At 32.5% G+C, this 21,729-nt stretch overlaps 2 protein-coding genes across 2 annotated transcripts; one reads left to right on the top strand and one right to left on the bottom strand.

The window, feature by feature from the left end:
* Window positions 1–13,374: 13,374 nt before the first annotated feature.
* LOC143567529 (Golgi apparatus membrane protein-like protein ECHIDNA) lies at window positions 13,375–17,425 on the top strand. Its single transcript, XM_077053929.1, has 6 exons — window positions 13,375–13,677; window positions 14,830–14,886; window positions 14,976–15,179; window positions 15,281–15,340; window positions 16,376–16,502; window positions 17,189–17,425. Exons 1-6 carry the CDS (start codon window positions 13,375–13,377, stop codon window positions 17,275–17,277), a joined length of 840 nt encoding a protein of 279 aa, XP_076910044.1. The 3' UTR covers window positions 17,278–17,425.
* Window positions 17,426–18,169: 744 nt separating this feature from the next.
* Window positions 18,170–20,982, bottom strand: LOC143567520 (psbP domain-containing protein 1, chloroplastic-like). Its single transcript, XM_077053922.1, has 3 exons — window positions 20,834–20,982; window positions 19,346–19,777; window positions 18,170–18,480 (listed from the first exon to the last, which is right to left on the bottom strand). Exons 1-3 carry the CDS (start codon window positions 20,945–20,947, stop codon window positions 18,259–18,261), a joined length of 768 nt encoding a protein of 255 aa, XP_076910037.1. The 5' UTR covers window positions 20,948–20,982; the 3' UTR covers window positions 18,170–18,258.
* Window positions 20,983–21,729: the final 747 nt, after the last annotated feature.

The following is a 21,729-nucleotide window of genomic DNA, read 5'->3' as shown; positions in this document are numbered from 1 at the left end:
TTTTTATTTTCGGGAAGTTCCTTAAGAATTCCCACCTGTTGTTTTCACTGGTAAACCTTAAGGCTAGGTTATGTGGCATGTCTCTACGATAAATGAAAGGGGAAGAGAAACTGTGAGTTGGGCACTAGCAAAACGGTTCCAAGAACCAAAGGTAAGACGCTATTCCTTACCTGGGTGATAACCTGGCCACAGTACTCAACCCTATGGACCCGAGCGAGACCCATAAATTTCATATGACCGACACCTTAGGTTAATTTTAACCGAATTCACGGTGATTCGTGGCTAAACTCGGTTTTCCCGATTATTGTGTTCTGTTATTTAAATGGTTAGTTGGGTGAAAAATCCATGGAACCCATGGGCACTCCTACTATTCATTTCTTAACTTGATTTCGTATTTTTGTTGGAGTAATCAACGTGGTGATTCATAAGATTATCCGACTACCCATATTTATTTCGATAGTTCGTTATTTAGTTTGGTCGGTTAAAACGCCATGTAACGCTCATTGGGCCGACAAACTTCATTGCATTGTTAATTCGTTAATTAGTTGGGACAATCAAATTGCCATGTAATGCTCATGGGCTGTCCAACTCAGTTGTTTTTCGTTAGTTCTTTGGGTCATTCAAATTGCCATGGAAAGCTCAAGGGAGGCCAACATCCACAATTTATATTTCGTTCTTTTATTGTAAACTTAATAATCTAAATTTTTAAACTGACTTAACTCCTTATGTAGTCATCACACATTAATCTTATTGACTACATCACTTAACAACTATTTACGCAATGTACCCCCTCTCATCTTATAAACTTTTACTTTTGATCCTCATGACGCAATTCCCTTTACTTCTCAAGGCAATGTTATTATAAGTTACCTACATACTTACACATTTTATTATCCTAATGTTTTCCTCAACTCATCCTTCATCTTATAAATTCTCACTTTTGGTCCTTATAGAATATCTCATTCAAGAAACCAACGTCATCCTCAACATCAATCGTCAGATTCTCACGACCACCGCATAGCTTCTTGTATAGCCAAAGAGTTAACTGTTGCGATCTCTAGGATAGTATCCCAAATTCGGAACCTAAATGTAACCAATTCCACTTTTCCCACTAATTCCCCCGCTGGTGACTACAAACCATCTACCTCCACTCATCCTCACAACAAGAAACGTAAGAACCTTACTGCAACAAATCCTACCCATTCGCAAGTCTCCTCAAACAAGAAACCTCACCTCGGTCCTTTTTCGTCATCCTCCATTTGTAAACGTCATCACCCGGTTAAATCCATATGTCGTCGCTGCACCCAATGTAATCGTTATGGCCATCTTAACACATGTCGTGTCCCGCCCGATTACCCGATTAGCATACCCGTTTAACGTTCTTGGACCACAATTCTCGTAACAATTTGGTAATTTGATCATATATGTTATACTTCTTTCCTTAATCGATCTCATCGACGTATTTGATTAGGAAAATCATATCTTATTGATTCGTATTTACTTATTAACGAACCGCCCTATACTGTTCTTCATATATACACCAACACGATCTCTATATTTCAATTAAACTGGGCTGCACAACCTCATAATCATCGTTAACAATACCCCAATATTGAATTATACTATCTTTGTCTGAAAATCAGAGTTCTTATTCTTTTTCTAGCCGTCCTCATATCAATATATTAGACCATCATCAGAGCATCTTCGCAGGTAATTAATTCTTGGGTTTTACTCGTCGGGTTCTAATTAACAAAAACGCTAACAAGGTTTTAATCAACATTAACGAATTAAGCCGATTTGAATTCTAGGGTTCATCTTGTATGAACGGGTTGTTCTTTCTGTATGCTTATATATTTCCATTCCTAAATTAATAACGTATAACCAGCTGGAGGAGTTGGTTGTTGGTTTTGTGTTAAGGCGTTGGGCGCTGGGTGACCAAGGTTCGAACCCCAGCTCCATTATTTTTGGAAAATGATTTTTTGATTATTAATAAATCAAATTAAATCAAAGATTTATGATGTATGTTATAAAACTTGTAACTAATTAATATTTTGTTAAAATTGACACATTAACTAGTCATGTTCAGAACCTTGGTTAAAACTGACACATATAATATATAAATATATATATATATGTATATTAGTTATTTAATTTGGAAAAGGTTTTTAATAATAAAGATGTTAACGAGGCTTTTGATGGATAATTAAAATATGTTTTATTAAAATAATTATTGGTAAAATACCTTCTAAACAAATGTATTTTTATTTTTATTTTATTTTTATTTAAAAACAACTTTACGATTTATAAGTTAAAAGATTTACTTTTATTGCACTAATATAAAACCAACTTTAAATAAATTATTACTTCGCGAATATACTATTTATTATAAACATTTTAATAGTAATGATTCAAAATTTTATAAATATTTATTGAGTATTTTAATTATAATTATAATTGTCGAACTCACTTATCCTGTATAGTTCAGTAACTTAGCATATCCGCATTCTATTTTCCTTATTAGGCGTTATTGTCAACGCGCGTGATCCGCTTTCGTCATTATTATTGTTATCTGTTCACTTTTGTTCGTCTATTGAGGTGAGTACCACATTCCCCTATTTTACTCGTTTTCTCACGTTTTGGGGGACATATGTGTAAATATATTTCTCATACATACTTATACTCAAAACTACAACTTTATCTTATGTGTTAACTACTTATACCTTACTTGTTTATTTGCTTATTTTCTTTGTATGCTTTCGCATTCGGAGAGGTCCAACATAACCTCAGTCTAGTATGATCATACGCCAGTCGTTAGCCTTTGTGATTCTCGATATCTCAGTTATACTTGCTTATTTGGTTAATTTGTTATTCTCATATGACTTTTTGCAACTACATATTTTGTTATATACTATATGTACATTTAAACTGGTGTGTTGCTCACTCAACCTTGTGTTGACAAACTATATTATTCTCAACGCATATGCAGGTTATCATGTGATGTGATTATCAAGATTGTTTGAAGCAACTTAGGATGCATGTTAGAGAAAAGACACAAGAACTTAATTTTGGATGTTTAATGTAATTGTTATTTATAACTTTGATGTACATGAATATTTGTTTGAAATTATTAAATAGATATTGAGACTTATATTGTGCATGATAGTAACCTTGAGAGCTGTGACAATCAGTTCGCGCCCCGGCATTTCCGCCGTAGGTGGGGTGTATTCACCTTTTCTGTTTATAATCAGTTTCTGTTACTGATTCTTGTTTTCTGTTTCCTTCTTCTTGTTTTGTTACCTCGGACCTATAGTACAAGAATAACATTTGTATAAATAACTATATCAACGATTTAGCATTAGACCTTTAGTCCATTTCGTATAGCTTTAACCTTGATAAAAAACATTTGTTTATAAAACACTTGGACCTTTAGTCCCTTTCTTTATTTATCAATCATATGCTACGTTTCTTCTTCATGAAGAAACGTCTATATTGAGTTCCTTCTTCAAGAAGAAACATTATTCAAACTTTATTCTTTGAATATCATATTTCTTAATAATAAATAAATACTATTTTAACTATAACCCTAACTATTTTAACTATAACCCTCAATAAAGAAATACTTTATTCTTTGAATATCATATTTCTTAATAATGAGCTGGATCCCTCCCCTTTTTTAGCCATTTTTGTGTCCCATCGCGGTACGCGTTGGGCACCGTTTTCAACACCGTCGCGTACCGCAACGGGTACCATTCTGAGGTCATGCCACGTGTCGCCATGTTCTGCCACGTGTCCTGGTGTGCTGCCACGTGTCACCAGAGTGTGACACGTGTCCATGAGTCAACACGGCCCATCGCGGTACGCGATGGCCGTCCTCTTGGACTCATCGCGTAGCACGATGGGTCCCTGAATATTATTTTTTATTTTTAGTCACTTGTCTTTTGTAGCTTGTCATTTCTGGTCTAATTCTCGTTGTCCAAAAATACTAAAGCGGCTCGCGGCGATGCGAGCGTGCGAAGTGCGCCACATTGCGCCCAACGCCCTTCGACGTCGCCATCGTCCTCGCTCAAGCACGAGCGCGTGCGCGTCGGGTGCTACGCACCCTCCGCTAGGACCACTTGGTGCATGATATTCATAAAAGAATATTACTATGAAAAATCTCTTCCTTATAAAGAGCTTCCATTTCTTTACTACTTTCCATGTGGGATGGATTCCATCTTCCTTATTTATACCTTAGTGGAATGCTTTCACTTTCTTACATATTCCAATATGGGATGGAATTTCTTTCATGTAAGAATACTTAACTTAGGAAATATTTTTATTTCCTTATTTTTCTTATATTTTCTTATTTAATATTTTCTCATGACTTGTTTTGATATTATTTTTGATCCCTCAACTTTCCTAAGTTGTCAAATTTGGATCAAAATTTTGGGGATGTTACAAACTCCGAGGCTATGCCTCAACATTCAAAGTAAACTTTTCAAAATTAGATTGCTTTTTATTTTCGGGAAGTTCCTTAAAAATTCCCACCTGTTGTTTTCACTCGTAAACCTTAAGGCTAGGTTATGTGGCATGTCCCTACGATAAATGAAAGGGGAAAAGAAACTGTGAGTTGGGCACTAGCAAAACGGTTCCAAGAACCAAAGGTAAGACGTTATTCCTTACCTGGGTGATAACCTGGCCACAGTACTCAACCCTATGGACCCGAGCGAGACCCATAAATTTCATATGACCGACACCTTAGGTTAATTTTAACCGAATTCACGGTGATTCGTGGCTAAACTAGGTTTTCCCGATTATTGTGTTCCGTTATTTAAATGGTTAGTTGGGTGAAAAATCCATGGAACCCATGGGCACTCCTACTATTCATTTCTTAACTTGATTTCGTATTTTTGTTGGAGTAATCAACGTGGTGATTCACAAGATTCTCCGACTACCCATATTTATTTCGATAGTTCGTTATTTAGTTTGGTCGGTTAAAACGCCATGTAACGCTCATTGGGCCGACAAACTTCATTGCATTGTTAATTCGTTAATTAGTTGGGACAATCAAATTGCCATGTAACGCTTATGGGCTGTCCAACTCAGTTGTTTTTCGTTAGTTCGTTGGGCCATTCAAATTGCCATGGAAAGCTCATAGGAGACCAACATCCACAATTTATATTTCATCCTTTTGTTGTAAACTTAATAATCTAAATTTTTAAACTGACTTAACTCCTTATGTAGTCATCACACATTAATCTTATTGACTACATCACTTAACAACTATTTATGCAATGTACCCCCTCTCATCTTATAAACTTTTACTTTTGATCCTCATGACGCAATTCCCTTTACTTCTCAAGGCAATGTTATTATAAGTTACCTACATACTTACACATTTTATTATCCTAATGTTTTCCTCAACTCATCCTTCATCTTATAAATTCTCACTTTTGGTCCTTATAGAATATCTCATTCAAGAAACCAATGTCATCCTCAACATCAATCGCCAGATTCTCACGACCACCGCATAGCTTCTTGTATAGCCAAAGAGTTAACTGTTGCGATCTCTAGGATAGTATCCCAAATTCGGAACCTAAATGTAACCAATTCCACTTTTCCCACTAATTCCCCCGCTGGTGACTACAAACCATCTATCTCCACTCATCCTCACAACAAGAAACGTAAGAACCTTACTGCAACAAATCCTACCCATTCATAAGTCTCCTCAAACAAGAAACCTCACCTCGGTCATTTTTCGTCATGCTCCATTTGTAACCGTCATCACTCGGTTAAATCCATATGTAGTCGCTGCACCCAATGTAATCGTTATGGCCATCTTAACACATGTCGTGTCCCGCCCAATTACCCGATTAGCGTACCCGTTTAACGTTTTTGGACCACAATTCTCGTAACAATTTGGTAATTTGATCATATATGTTATACTTCTTTCCTTAATCGATCTCATCGACGTATTTGATTAGGAAAATCATATCTTATTGATTCGTATTTACTTATTAACGAACCGCCCTATACTGTTCTTCATATATACACCAACACGATCTCTATATTTCAATTAAACTGGGCTGCACAACCTCATAACCATCGTTAACAATACCCCCATATTGAATTATACTATCTTTGTCTGAAAATCAGAGTTCTTATTCTTTTTCTAGCCGTCCTCATATCGATATATTAAACCATCATCAGAGCATCTTCGCAGGTAATTAATTCTTGGGTTTTACTCGTCGGGTTCTAATTAACAAAAACCCTAACAAGGTTTTAATCAACATAACGAATTAAGCCGATTTGAATTCTAGGGTTCATCTTGTATGAACGAGTTGTTCTTTCTGTATGCTTATATATTTCCATTCCTAAATTAATAACGTATAACCAGCTGGAGCAGTTGGGTGTTGGTTTTGTGTTAAGGCGTTGGGCGCTGGGTGACCCAGGTTCGACCCCAGACCCATTATTTTTGGAAAATGAATTTTTGATTATTAATAAATCATATTAAATCAAAGATTTATGATATAATTGTTATAAAACTTGTAACTAATTAATATTTTGTTAAAATTGACACATTAACTAGTCATGTTCAGAACCTTGGTTAAACCAACACATATAATATATATTTATGTATATTAGTTATTTAATTTGGAAAAGGTTTTTAATAATAAAGATGTTAACGAGGCTTTTGATGGATAATTAAAATATGTTTTATTAAAATAATTATTGGTAAAATACCTTCTAAACAAATGTATTTTTATTTTATTTTTATTTAAAAACAACTTTACGATTTATAAGTTAAGAGATTTACTTTTATTGCACTAATATAAAACCAACTTTAAATAAATTATTACTTTGCGAATATACTATTTATTATAAACATTTTAATAGTAATGATTCAAAATTTTATAAATATTTATTGAGTATTTTAATTATAATTATAATTGTCGAACTCACTTATCCTGTATAGTTCAGTAACTTAGCATATCCGCATTCTATTTTCCTTATTAGGCCTTATTGTCAACGCGCGTGATCCGCATTCGTCATTATTATTGTTATCTGTTCACTCTTGTTCGTCTATTGAGGTGAGTACCACATTCCCTTATTTTACTCGTTTTCTCATGTTTTGGGGGACATATGCGTAAATATATTTCTCATACATACTTATACTCAAAACTGCAACTCTGTCTTAGGTGTTAACAACTTATACCTTACTTGTTTATGTGCTTATTTGCTTTGTATGTTTTCGCATTCGGAGAGGTCCAACATAATCTCAGTCTAGTATGATCATACGCCAGTCGTTAGCCTTTGTGCTTCTCGACATCTCAGTTATACTTGCTCATTTGGTTAATTTGTTATTCTCATATGACTTTTTGCAACTACATATTTTGTTATATACTATATGTACATTTAAACTGGTGTGTTGCTCACTCAACCTTGTGTTGACAAACTATATTATTCTCAACGCATATGCAGGTTATCATGTGATGTGATTATCAAGATTGTTTGAAGCAACTTAGGATGCATGTTAGAGAAAAGATACAAGAACTTAATTTTGGATGTTTAATGTAATTGTTATTTATAACTTTGATGTAAATGAATATTTGTTTGAAATTATTAAATAGATATTGAGACTTATATTGTGCATGATAGTAACCTTGAGAGCTGTGACAATCAGTTCGCGCCCCGGCATTTCCACCGTAGGTTGGGGTGTATTCACCTTTTCTGTCCACGGGATTTCCGCCGTAAATTACCCAAGTCCACGGGATCCTTTATTTTCGGAATCAATGCTATAAATGAAGTAATGACCCCATAAATTAAATGCCTTAGTGTGAAAACCTTGTTAAAAAATCTTACAAATCCCTCTTCGGAACACGTCCACCACCTTTTTAAAATCTTGAAATTAAGCCGATTTGGGCTGGGAGACCCGTCCTCTGCATACTTCCATACCTCATTCTTAGCTACTATAAAAGAAAACGACTCCACCAAAACATTCGCTTTCACATCATTGAACGTCCCAATCCCACTACAAATGATTCTAGGTCGAACCGTAACTAGCTCGTTAATCCAAGATGCATAGTATTCGAACACCTCCCCTTTCATAACAGATGGATTTGTAGTCCAAAATCCAAACCCACCGAATCATTAACCCGTGCATTATGTTAAACGATGAATTTGCTTAAGAACCCCCTATCGTGTTATCTTCTCCCTCTGTAGTCCATTTTACCCTTGCCTTTTGTTGAATATCCTTATGTTTTTTCTTATCTATCATCCATCCCAATTTTTACACTTAATATAAAGGGGCAATTTCATACATACCCTTATAAATATTGAAAATACATATATACCCATGCAAAACTAAAAATATCATATATGCCCTTACAAAGTTATTAATATATATACTCAGTTCATTAATTTTTTTTGAATGATCATATTACTCTAGTTTGATTAGATGCGATAAAAGATTTATAATGTAGACCATTCGATGCGATAAATCTTCAAATGGTTTGCAATTTTGAAGAAGTGACGAGGGATGTAACATTCGTTAATTTTCAAACCCGAAAACTCGACCCCATTTTAAATTTTTGGTTTTGTTATATTTAAATTTATATATTTTTATAATATTATTAATTAATCTCAATTTTCGTTTCATGCATTTTATGTGATCATTTCTATGCAGATATACTTTTTACCACCATTGTAGTATTGCATACTCATTTAAAACATTCATAATCAAGATAATTTATTCATGAACTTTTTCCATGCAAATCACTAGAATAAATCTTGGATTATTATTATTACTATCTTTTTCATATGTTTTTTTAATTAACTAATAAAAATAAAGCAATGAATGTTTTAATTAAATAAAATTTATTAAAAGAGTTACTTTTAAACCATTTTAATTTTTGTTTTTAATTATATTAAATATGATTAATTTTCATAAATTTCACAAGACATAACAGCTCAATATTTTCACTATAAAAGGAGGACAAATCCTCATTATTTTCACACATCAATCCACTATTTTCTTAATATTGAAAGCACTAACAAGTAAGTTTTATGATTCCATGCATTTTATAGTTTTTGTTTTGATTTAATGTTGAATGTTCATAATTTGTTCTTCATGATCATGTTACTTTTATCATAAAAATCTAATATTTGGTTTTAAGAATCATCATGGATATCCAAGATAAACACTTTGATTTTTTTTAAATATTAGATCAAACCTAGTTATTTTGCAAGAACAAGCATGAATATATATATTTATCTAAATCTTATGATTTGTTGATCATCATAAACTTATATACTTTCTTTTAAATATAATGATTTATAAAAATTTGTTTTATTTAAAATATTTTACAATAGATATAACATACTTCATATCTTTAAATTAATAATTGAGTAAATTAATTATTATTTATTTTATGTAAACATAAACTAATATTTGTAATTGATTTAACAGAATTTCATGCAAACCATTTAAGTTAATTAATTAGTAAATTAATTAATTATGTTACTTGGAAAAAAACGTTGAATCAATAATTGTTATTAATATTGTTATTTAATCTTATATTAATAAGTTATAGTTATTAATAAATCATTCTTTAACTTAACTAATAAAAATCAAATGATTTACATAAACTTATTCATTTTTGTTAAACTCATTAAAAATCCTCAAGTCCCCGTTTGCCATAAGTTAATGATATAGATATTAAAATAATACATAATTCCTAAAACTAATATTATTTTAGTTTTTTAACCCCGATAGTTAGTCTTTAAATTTGTATTTCATTTTTAATTATAGTTTGTGAGATTCGATTGTTTCAATTTCCTTAAACGTGCTTTCGGTTATTATTTCAAGTTGTCATCAATCTCAAAGGTGAGTTTCTCACATCCCCTTTTTACTCTTTTACTACTTTTAGGGGTAGCATATATATCATATCCAAATTATAATTTCGTTTATTCATTATTTACAAACTACAATTCGCTACATGGACATGTGTGTTTACTTGTTATTTGCTCAAAATTACTTGCACATGGATTACTTCAATATAGTATGATCATACGCCCCCTTTGCGCTTAAGACATTTGTTGTTATGAGTGGAAAAGGGCATCATTATCCGAGTACGTTGGTGCACAATCCCAACTAAAAAGGACCTTACTTGCTCATTTACACTTGTTCATGGAATTTTATGGTTTTTATGTACTTATTTAAAAACTTGTGTGAACTCACCAACTATTCATTTAGTTGACTTTACTTTATATATATACTAGACGGGTGCCCGCGCGATGCAGCGGGTGTTTGTTGGTCGGTTTCAAAATTTTCAAAACGTAGTGAACGGTTGGGTCGCGGTTTATATCGGCAACCGGCCATATGAAACCAGAAAAGACTATAAATTAACCTAATTGCAATATGATTCCTTTTGTAATCTTTGTTGTTATCATTTTACGTCCTAGATCTTCCATTAATATTTACCATTTATGTGGCTAAAGTTATCATTTTTTATTTATGATCATCTCAAGTATCATATTATGTTAGTTTTCAGTTAAAATTTATGGTACATTTAAGTTGCTAATTATTTTAAACTAAATCTATTATTAAAGTTTAAAATGTGAAACCAAACTGGAATCAGACCGTTAGTAACGATTCGGGTCCAACTTTCAATGGTTGAGTTTGGTTTTGGACGACAAAAAATCAGTATTAACGGTTGGACTCACAAGTTTAACTTAAAAACATCAAAACCGACACTGAACACCCCTACGTAACATATTAATTGAATTAAAATGAAAAAAAATTACAACAATATCATATCCAAATTAAAGAGAATAAAATGCTCATTTTTATGGTGCAATTTGTTTATAAAAATATTAACATAAGAAAAGGCTATAGTCGTTTAAAAATCATGGGTGGGAAGTTAGTTTACAAGTTAAATTAAAAACATAATATGGTTAAAGATGAGAGACCAAACTTGTAAGTTGAATGGATTGTGTTTAAAAGACATGTTTACCCTTACTAACACATGTACCTCATACTTTAAGTGTTGTAATTTACTTAAAAATGAGTGTCTTAATTTACCCTTGTTTGGTGTATTATATATATAGTGTGTATATATATATATATGCGCTACATGCACATCTATTAGAAGATAATACGAGAAGAAGACATTAGTACTTAGGATATTCAAACAAATGGACAAAATACTTTGATATGTGTATTTCTTTGTATTTCATTTACTACCAAACTTGTGTACATGTTGTTTATATCAATTAATGGTAATATCGTCACTTGATAGTGTCACATGTGTTTTGAGCAATCTGTACGTCACACTCATGCGTATTCCGCTTTAGCCGGGGTGTTACAAGAGACGATTTGGTTGTCGTTAATGGTGAGAAACTTTTGATTAAAGTTAAAATAACAACGTATGGTATAAACACATTATGTAATAGAAAGGTGTAAAATAGTTTATTCGTTAAAAATGAGCATATACGAAAGTTAGTTTTTTTGAATAATAAAGATAGAATGGTCATTTATTAAATAATTATTAATGAATATGAGTATATATGATACATTAACTGCTTTATAAGGCCATATATGATAATTTCAAGTTTTACTTGGATATCTATGATATTTCTAATGTTTGTAATGGTATATATGAAATTAATTCTCATAATTCTAATAACGTGGTCATTCATTCCAACATATATTAAACCAGTGTTTTACCCAGCGCGTTGCGCGTGGGCAGGTCGGTAAAATCCTGGCAATGATAAAACCCAAATATTATCGGTCGCAAATGTTGAGCGATAAGTCAACGCGAGTTCGGTCAGTTTTGTTTACGTGTGTTATTGTACCGGAACTAAAACCAAAATAAAATAATAAGATAATAAAAATTGTAGTAGGTTCAGTGTGGTAACGTCAGCCGGTAAAACCAGACCGTTGACGATCCCGGGCGTTGAGGCGGTGAGTCTACGTAAATTCGGTTGGTTTCTGTCACGTTCGTTACGATACCGGAACTAAAAAAATTCGACACCCGGTTTGTTTTGGTCACGTTTGTTATGATAATGGAACTAAAACAAAACGCGTCGAGTATGCTCGAAATGATCGGTTCTCATCACGTTTGGTACGTGACCGGAAGTAAACCAAAACAAAACAAAACAAAATACAAAATTGACATTTGGTCGGACCGCAACTTAAACAAACAAAAAATAACCAATATGGTGCCGCATAGTGGCCCAACCAGGACTTTGCGGCACCAGAATTGTATTATATAATAATTTCATAATTTTTAAAATTTAGGGGGTGTTTGGACTAGCTTTTATTTTTTGGCTTATGTTTATTTCCTTACACAAATAAGATTATTCAAATAAGCTAAAAAACCATCTTCAAACAAGCTTATTTAAATTAGTCTATATAAACTAATAAGCTTAAGCTTAAAAAGCTAAACCAAACACCAAGTTAAACTTTTTTTGTAAAAATAAGCTAAAAAAGCTATAAGTATAAGCGTTGTTAAAAAAGCTAGGCCAAACACCCCTTTATACTAGGTTTACCAACAACCTCTTGTGAGGTTGTTACACCATTTGATAATTAAAAAAATAAATTAAACCCAACTGATCCAACGACCTGTCCGAGCTCACAACCCAAGCCATGGCCTTCAATCATTTAAATATTATTTTCCTTCTTCTTTTCTTTTACACAATTTCTTTTCTATACAAATTGATTTTTTGTTAATAGTTTATATTATTTAACTTATTTTAAATTTTTAAAAACACAGTTTTGTTTAGTTTATTTTTATGAACATTTCGATATTAAATTTATTAAAAGTGGAGCATTTTTAAAAACATGTATTTTTTTAATATTATTATATGTTAATTTTATGTTTTTAATACTTGTAAAAATTCAAGGTTTTTTTTTATATAATTATGATATTATCTAATTCGCCAAGTGTCCACACCCTGTTGGTTTGTTAGATTTTTTGGATAAAAATTGTAATCTAGAAATATACAAGAATATATTCACATCCACTCATAGTTTTCTATCTCCATTCTCTTTTGATTCTTATTTGTTACAATGGATCTCGCGTTTTCAAACTATCATATGAGTCTTGGAGACGAAGATTACCCGAATAATCAAAACACTTTTATTATTCAAACCCGAGTCAAGTTCCTGTCACTGAAAATATTCAAACCTCACAAAATGCTGAAGAAACTACACGAGGTTTATGGCATGCTGCTAAAGGTGTCGCTTTAATGTCATCATGGTGTATTGTTAGTGAAGATAAAATTTGTGGCAAAAACCAGAAATCTACAATAATGTGGGCAAATGTAAAGAAGTTGTATGACGAAGCTTAGGCAGAAACACCAGAAAAAATTGGTAAGAGGAATTTTCAACAAATGAAAGGTCGTTATAAACGACTTTGTCTAAGTGTCCAAAAGTGGGTTGGTGCATACGAGGAAGCACATCGTTGTGGAAAAAGCGGTTGTAGCCAGAAAGATATTGAGAGTGAAGCTCATAAAATTTATGAGCAAGATGTTAAAAGCAAGTTTAATGATATTGTTGTTTATAATGATGTTATGTCTCAAAACCAGAAGTGGGCGCTACCAACACATCGTGACACAACATGTTCTCGTCCTGAATGTGAAGTGAAGAATGAAGAAGGTGGTGGCAGTATAAAAAGATCGGGGACTACTGAATCGGCAACGAAGAAGCTCTACTGAAGATGATGAACAACCTTTCCAATATTCTACTGAACGAATTGCAGATCTATTAAGTTATATGACCAACAAAACACAACTTCACAATAGAGAATCTCAGTATGCTCTAAAAAATGATCTGATTGAGCATATATGGCACAAATTTTCCCTTGATGAATAATTATGTAATTTCCATCTTATGTATTTGCAATTTTAAATTTAGTGTCATGCTTGTAACTTGAATTATTTTTTTATTTAAATATGTTTAATGAACGTAATTTTTCTAATATTTTTTATATTTAAAATAATAATGTTTAAAAAAGGCAAATATTTTTTTAATTTTAATAATTTTATATAATAAATTAAACATAAATATTTATATGTATTATGTATTAAAATAATTGGGTTTAATTGGATTGTGAATAAAAGTGTAAAAATTGGGTTAGATTGGGTTGTATACGTAGAACGTATGGAAATTATTTTTTATTAAAAAGTTGGTATTGATAAACTTAGTTTTAAAGCAACCCCATACCCGTCTGATTAGGGGTTAACGGGTTTGGGTTGGTTAGTCGTAATAATAACCGATATCGTGTTCAGCGATAACAATCCAATTAGCTGCGAATTGAAGTTGATCAATCATCGTTGTATCTGATTATCCGTCATGGATCTGAACCCGGTATATTATATTATATTTCCCCAATATCATCATTCTTTAAATCGTATGTATTCGGTATTTGCTACTTAGATTCAATAATATAATATAATATTATTACTACAGATCTAGGGCACCTATTGTTTACGTTTACCGAGTGATGTTGTTGAATTCATGAATGTAGTGTTAGTGTATCTTAATTTTCATTGTTTAAGTTTAGATCCATCTTAGCCACTTTTGTAATATGATTATTAGCTGTTTGGAAATTTCATTATTTTTTGTTAGATATTTGTTCTTGTTTTGTTGTTGCACATAATCATAATTATTACTGGCCTCATTCTTCGTCGGGTTCTTTTGTTTAGTTGAACACCGCTCCTAGTATCCTAAATAGAAGCACGTTATATGAATCCAGTGATTTGTGCACATACAGTTTTCTTCTATTATTGTAACTATTGTGCTTTATATGATTTCATTTTATAATATAACATTCTACTTGTGCTCAGCCTCCAGGAGAAAACTATGCAAACCCAAGGATTTGCTTCTTTCATGTGCTTTTCAAGGTCTAGTCTTTTTAATTTATATATATCATTCTTTCTTTTCTCCTTACCATGTAGCGTTTAAATAATATTATTTTTTTGTGTTTATTCAGGCTGGAGCGTTAGCATTTTACATACTTTCAGCCCTCTTTTCTGATAGTTTTGTCATCATATTTGTGGTTACTGTTCTTCTCTCTGCTCTTGATTTTTGGGTGGTCAAAAATGTTAGTGGTCGAATCTTAGTCGGTTTGAGATGGTGGAATGAAATTGATGACAATGGCGAGAGCGTCTGGAAATTTGAATGTCTTGATCAAGAGGTAATATTTTATAGTTTTTTCTAACCACAAATGCAACCTATCTAACCGGCTCTGTAGTGCCTGTGTTATATATCTTATATGTTCTAAACTTTTTACTACAGTCGTTGGCTCGTATGAACAAAAAGGACTCATGGCTGTTCTGGTGGACTCTTTACTTGACTGTAAGCCAACTTCTGTCCCCTAATGAATAGACTATTGGTAGTAAATTCTAGTTAGTTCATATGTGAAAGTTGAAGGGCTAAACTGTAAGAAGTTTAAAAGATAGGTTTAGTGCATTAGTTATCTTTATCAGTTAATTGTTTGATTTAATTGCATGTTTATCTAGTTGTTTAGAGTCCTAGGTATGAGGAGTTTGAGTCATAGATGGTTAAGGTGTAATTGGTGTGCAAGTTTATTTAATAACAAGAAAGAGTCGTGATTTTGGTTCGATCACAAAAATCTGATTGTTCTACACTTCTACTGTTGGTTTTGGGTATGATTTCCAACATGGACGTTTAAACTTTAAAGTGATTGCAAAATCAAAATCAGTAAAACTTAAGTGATATGTACCATCGGTATAAAGTAGGGGCACATAACCGAAATAACCGACGTAACCAAACCAAACTAAAAGCGGGTGGCAGGGTTTTACACTTAAGAAAAAAGACCAATTTTTCGGCTAGGTTTTGTTATCACTCAAAAACCGAAAACACATCATTTCTCATTTATGTGAAACCAGTAGTTGGCGTAGACCAAAATTTTCAAGTCCAAATGTTTCATAATCAACTAATTTATAATTAACAAAAAAGTTTAGGCCCAAATTTATTATTTTGGACCATTTGTTTTTATCCCAAAATTTCTAGCTCGAATGGCAAAAGTGAAACCGAACGGTTTTCAAAAATTCCGAAACCGGATTTTGGTTTTTGGCTTGCTTGAGCCCAAAATCGACCATTCACTTCTGGTATAAAGTAGGATTTTATATAATATGCTACAATTAGTATTAGTAATGATGACACATTGATAACCTTATGACTTAGCATTGGAGGTTGGAGATTCTTTTTCTGTTAGATGTGCATGCTGTCACTGATTTTGGATCATAAGTGGTAATAATTTTTATTAGTCAACTTGATTAGTGCTTTTTTTATTTTTTATTTTTTTTTGTACCAAAAAACGAGAAAAGACAATACTGATGAGTGATATATCCAATTCAAATTTTTTAGGCGGTTGTATGGATCTTCTTCGGAATATTCTCTTTGATAAGGTTCCAAGCCGATTATCTCCTTGTTGTCGGAGTATGTTTGACTCTCAGCATTGCAAATATTGTTGGTTTTACAAAATGTCGTAAAGGTACGTAACTCATTTTTATAAGATTTTAGATATTTATATAAATATCACATTTTCTTATTTTAATGCAGCCTAAAAATGAATCAATTTTTTACATGATTTCAGTTGATTTTAGGATATGATTAAAACTTGTATATAGGTTTCATGTCACTTGTTAAAAAGATCCCTGTGGTCATTGTAGATTAGTCACATAACATAATAAATAGTTGATGTGTGGCTGGTCAGCTCAGGCTGGCCTAAATATACCTGTTATGAATACTAAGTGTAATTTATATTTACCAATAAATGTATTATTTTATTAATTAGCTAAACATTTTTGGATAAAGTGATTGTAGAATGGAAATGGATAAAATGATTATAGAATGGGTAGGTTATCTGGCAGGTTAAATGGGCTTGAATGAAAATGGGCCATTAGTTGGCTGGGACCGGACTGGGTTGGGTTGACAGGCATACACTTTTGTCCGTCTTTTATGCTTTTTATGAACAGGCAATCCGTTAAGCAGCATTATTACAATAAGTTAATAACTATATAAATCTTGGACGTAAAGTGATTTGGCCCGTGTGCTACTTTTAACCCCATTGATCCATACGACCCTTATTTGACCCTTATTTTATATGTTGAGTTTCAAGCATCCTTTGTGGTTTGTGATATGGGTGGGTTTGAATTGATATTGGAAATTTGTGTGCAGATGCGAAGAAGCAGATTCAACAATTCGCTTCCCAGACTATCGCGAACCAGTTCCAATCTACAATACAGTCTGCTTTTAGCGTCTTGTGATTTTGGTGCAAAAAGAACTCGGTTTGTTATGTTGTTATGGTACTTGATATACTGTGTATGAAACTCATTCAAATGCAGTAACACTTTTAGATAATATTATAGCCAAAACTCAAAAGAACAAAGAAATATAAGATACGCTTGAATCCAACTTCCACTTATTTCTTGTCTTTATCCTTTTTGAGGGGTGTATTATCTAATCGTATTGGTTCCATATGTAAATGATTACATACGCGTATGTCGAATAGTAACCTAATTATGTATAAGAATTATTACACACGTACGATCTATGTTATTTGCTCTGAAAAAATTATTTTATATTAAACATTATTACAAACCCTCTTAAAGGTAACAGCCCATACACAAGCTGCATTTTAGTTGATTCTGTTGGTTAGTAGTAAACCAGACAATCATTAATAGATTAGCTGATTTGGGTAAAAACAAAGTTTGGGTTCGTATTTTCAACTGAACTTAAATAAGTGGGTCACTTCAAACACGTAATAACTCAAAACGAGTCAAATGAGGTGAGCAACAACACCCAAGACCATTGTTTGCTGCCACCAACTATCGACACCTACGGCTACGCCACCGCCTCCACACCACCAGCTGTCATAATATAAAACATCAGGTAATCTATTTGTTGCAACCCAGGCTAATTTAGTCCGACCAATTTAATTTTTTTAAATCGACCCGTCTGCACCTGAACTCATGTTCACTGAAAACCTCGTCTTGACCAGACACCCAACCCGCCCACCCCGCCTGTTTTACATGGCATATTCAGCTGGTGGAGTTTCGTGATCTTGGTTTAAAAAATATGTTTTCTTGCATGAATAAGCAGTGGCTACAAGGGCTGATCATGTTAGTGTAGAACATGAAAACAAGAAGAAAAACACGTACAAATGTAGATGCCAAAATCAACGGATTGTATCCCTTGTAAACAAAGTCGAGTTTACAAAATAACAAATGCTACATTAAAAAAATGATTTAAGCACTCAACTTGTTAACCCGAAAAGAATCCATAACTCTACGAAGATCATTCTCCTCTTCCAAAAACACATTTTCAGGCACTTGTAGTCTCAACTCATATAACTGGTTATTCTCAACCCCTAGAACCGAAAGATACCTCCGGTCCCATTCTAAACGCACCACTCTGTCTTGTGGCATAACTGCCAACTCATTGTTGCTAGCATATGACTTTATGTTCACCTGCAAACCAACAACCAAACAAAATCAATCACTAAATGTTTCACCAGAGGTGACAATCGTGTTAGGTTGAAACTGAATCGAGGTTATCTTATATTAAAAAAGGTCAGAATTTTTTTATAGCTAAAATGGGCCAAACAAGTCATCAAATGTGTATTTTACAACTTCACAAATTGTGTTACTCAACAACTTAGATTATTATTGAAACAATAATAATACAGTTCTGAAACTAAATTAAGCTCGCTATACATTTAGAGGTGAGAATTTCACGACAAGAACCTAACACGAAATTGGTGTGTTTCAGCTTAGTCTAAACAGGTTCGGCTCAAACCCACTAATATATTTAGCTAAATGGGTCGTGTTTGGGTCGATTAGTCAGGTTCATGGGTTGACCCGTTTAACTAGTTTATTTATATAACTTAAAAAAAATATGTTTTATTATAAGATAGCATAAAATGAGCATTTTCTGTCAAAGGTTAAACAATAAAAAGAGAAAAATGAGCATCAAGTTTTATAGCTTAAACATAATTTTTTTAATATACATTTGTACTTTTTATTGTAAACTTACAACTTTGTAATACTAATATACAAAAAATAAAAATTTCGGGTCGAATTAAACAAGTCGTGATCATGTTAGCCCGTGAAAAATTGTGACATGTCTGTTTTCACATGTCTGACATGATTTCTCGTGTCAAATTTTTGTGTTTGTGGCAGATTTTTATGCTTGTGTAGAAATCGATACATTTAACACCCCTACGAACCGACTGCTTTTGTTGCATATCCACATTGTTTACCAAAATTTCTAGTAATAAAAAAGATTCATGTGTATAAAACGTGATCACGAGACATAAGTTTGAAAAAATCTTACCTCAATTTGGTAATACATCTTCCCATCATCAGCAACCCTAGATGAAGTAGAAAGAATACTCGATTCCCGTCTCACGCCAAGCCGAGTAGACATGAACTCAGTCAAATACTGCCTCAAAACCGCCTTTCCCGCTTCTTCAGGCGGGCCCAAATCTTCAACACTTTTATATTTCGATGATGAAGGTGATGAGACCTCAACCGAGAGGTTCTCATCGAGCACATACGGGTCTCTGAAGAATATGTCAGCATTGGCACCTTTGACTTGAATCCAATTTTTAGGATAATTAAACGAGTACCCGTCAAAAGCATCTATAAATTCCCTGAATTCAACAGATTGTTGAGCGAATGCAACATTTTTGTCAATTTGTAAGAATATGCAACTGGAAAGAATCAAGGTCATCAAACTCCTTCTTGGAACTGCAAAAGCTTTAGTCTGATTCTATATTAGCACAACGGTTAATGAAGATATTAAAAACTTCTATTTAAAAACACGACTTTGCGTGTTGATATCTTATCTGTTTTAGCTCCATTTCAGACAACTTTTAGCTCGTTGCGAAGCTCTCATAAAGGAGACCGCAAACACATTATTTGACAATTTTTAAATAACTACATATAGTTATTGGCTTTAGTTTGACTCTATGTTAGCAGAATGGATAATGAAGATTTTAAAACACTTCTATTTTTAAACAAAATAATCGGAGTGTCAATATCTTATTCATTTTAGCTCCGTATTGGACAATATTTAGCTAATTACGAAGCTCTCATCAAGGAGATCGCAAACACATTATTTAATAATTATATAAATAACAACTACATATAGTTATTTGCTTTAGTCTGATTCTATATTAGCAGTATGGACAATGATGTTTTTTAAGAGTAATTTCATATTAAACGCACCACTTTGAGCATTGATATCTTATTCATTTTAGCTCGTTGCAAAGCTCTCATGAAGGAGATCGCAAAAACATTAATTAATATTTATTTAAATAGCAACTACATATAGTTATTAGCTTTAGTTTGTCTATATATTAGCAAAATGGATAATGAAGATTTTCACAATATTTCATTTTAAACACGCCACTTCCAGCGTCGAAATCTCATTCATCAAAGAGACTACAAACACGTTGCTTAATAATTATATAAAAAATAACTATATAATGTAATTAGCCACTTTGAGTGTCGATGTCTCATTCATCTTATCTTAGCTCCATTTCGGACAATTCTTAGCTCTTTCAAGGAGATTGCAAACACGTTATTTAATAACAACTAAATCATAAATTATAGTTTTTTTGTGTGTGTCCATATTTAGTGAAAACTACTACTTTTTTTGTATCCAGCTGGAGACAATGAACATAAAAATGCAGATGTTTGAAAAACAATTTAAACAAAAATAACAAAATTCTATACCAAGTTAAAATTTAACTGAATATATATATATACATAAACCATTTATATGATAAACATTGAATTAATTAATAAAGAGACTTACGGATTGCAGGTTGCATGAAACAGAAAAGCGGGCGGCGGTGGCGGCGGAAGAAACGGGCGGTGAGCGGAGTACGGTTGGAGATAAAGGGGGTTTGAACCCCAGACAATTTGCCATGGTTACATCCACTAGAATGGATTGAGTAGACGGAGATAAAGAGTGGTCACATGGTTATGTTTTTTTCTTTTTTCTTATATTTTTTAATGTAAGAAATTCATGCAAGCAGCGTCAATCTATGACACGAACCTGTTAACAAGATACGGGTTTTAACAAATTTAGATTTGAGCTTAACAGGTTTCTTGTCTTAAACATGTCGAAATGTATAAGACATGTTAAAATTCGTGTCATAACAGGTTAAAGACATGTTAACCTGTGTAAAATTTTAATTTAAAAATAATATATAAATATGCACCCCTAAAGTCCTAAACCTAAAGTCATACTTATATACGACATTTTACTTATGTCCGTTAGAACCCGTTATTATATTTTTAATGAATGTTATGGTTTGCTTCTATGGTTTTTTTTGTTTCAATTATGTTATGGATTTAAAGTTTTTTGTTTCATATATGTTAAGGAGTGTGGTTTTTTGTTTCAAAATGCTATGGATTTTGTATTAACTAAAACTTTTATGTTTGTTTTTATTACACATGTATTATTCATTGTATGTTTAAACATGTCCCTTAACAGGTTAACCTGTTACTAAACATGTTCGTTTCGTGTTTGGAAAAAATGACACGATTAGTTATCGTGTCTTGTTCGTGTTTAGTACAACATGTCATCATGTTTTATCGTGTCGTGTCCGACATGTTATGACAGCCCTAGTCAGAATATTGCGAGTAGAGAAATGGAAAATCTTAAATTGGAAAGTTAAATTATTTTTTAATATTTTTTTAAATATG

The sequence above is a fragment of the Bidens hawaiensis genome, unplaced genomic scaffold (genome assembly GCF_021521415.1).
Source record: "Bidens hawaiensis isolate Kalapana, Puna unplaced genomic scaffold, B.hawaiensis_p1.1 tig00023423_1, whole genome shotgun sequence".
NCBI classification, from domain to species: Eukaryota; Viridiplantae; Streptophyta; class Magnoliopsida; order Asterales; family Asteraceae; genus Bidens; species Bidens hawaiensis.
This window is presented reverse-complemented; position numbering and strand designations above follow the sequence as displayed.

Excerpts from the sequence above, each read along its gene's own strand:
- LOC143567529 (XM_077053929.1), top strand. The coding sequence starts at position 13,375 with ATGAAAGGTCGTTATAAACGACTTTGTCTAAGTGTCCAAAAGTGGGTT. Across the intron at positions 14,887-14,975 it reads TCTTTCATGTGCTTTTCAAG|GCTGGAGCGTTAGCATTTTA; the intron begins GTCTAGTCTTTT and ends GTGTTTATTCAG. Across the intron at positions 15,341-16,375 it reads GGTGGACTCTTTACTTGACT|GCGGTTGTATGGATCTTCTT; the intron begins GTAAGCCAACTT and ends CAAATTTTTTAG.
- LOC143567520 (XM_077053922.1), bottom strand. The coding sequence starts at position 20,947 with ATGGCAAATTGTCTGGGGTTCAAACCCCCTTTATCTCCAACCGTACTC. Across the intron at positions 19,778-20,833 it reads TTTCATGCAACCTGCAATCC|ACTAAAGCTTTTGCAGTTCC; the intron begins GTAAGTCTCTTT and ends ATATAGAATCAG. Across the intron at positions 18,481-19,345 it reads AGATGTATTACCAAATTGAG|GTGAACATAAAGTCATATGC; the intron begins GTAAGATTTTTT and ends GTTGGTTTGCAG.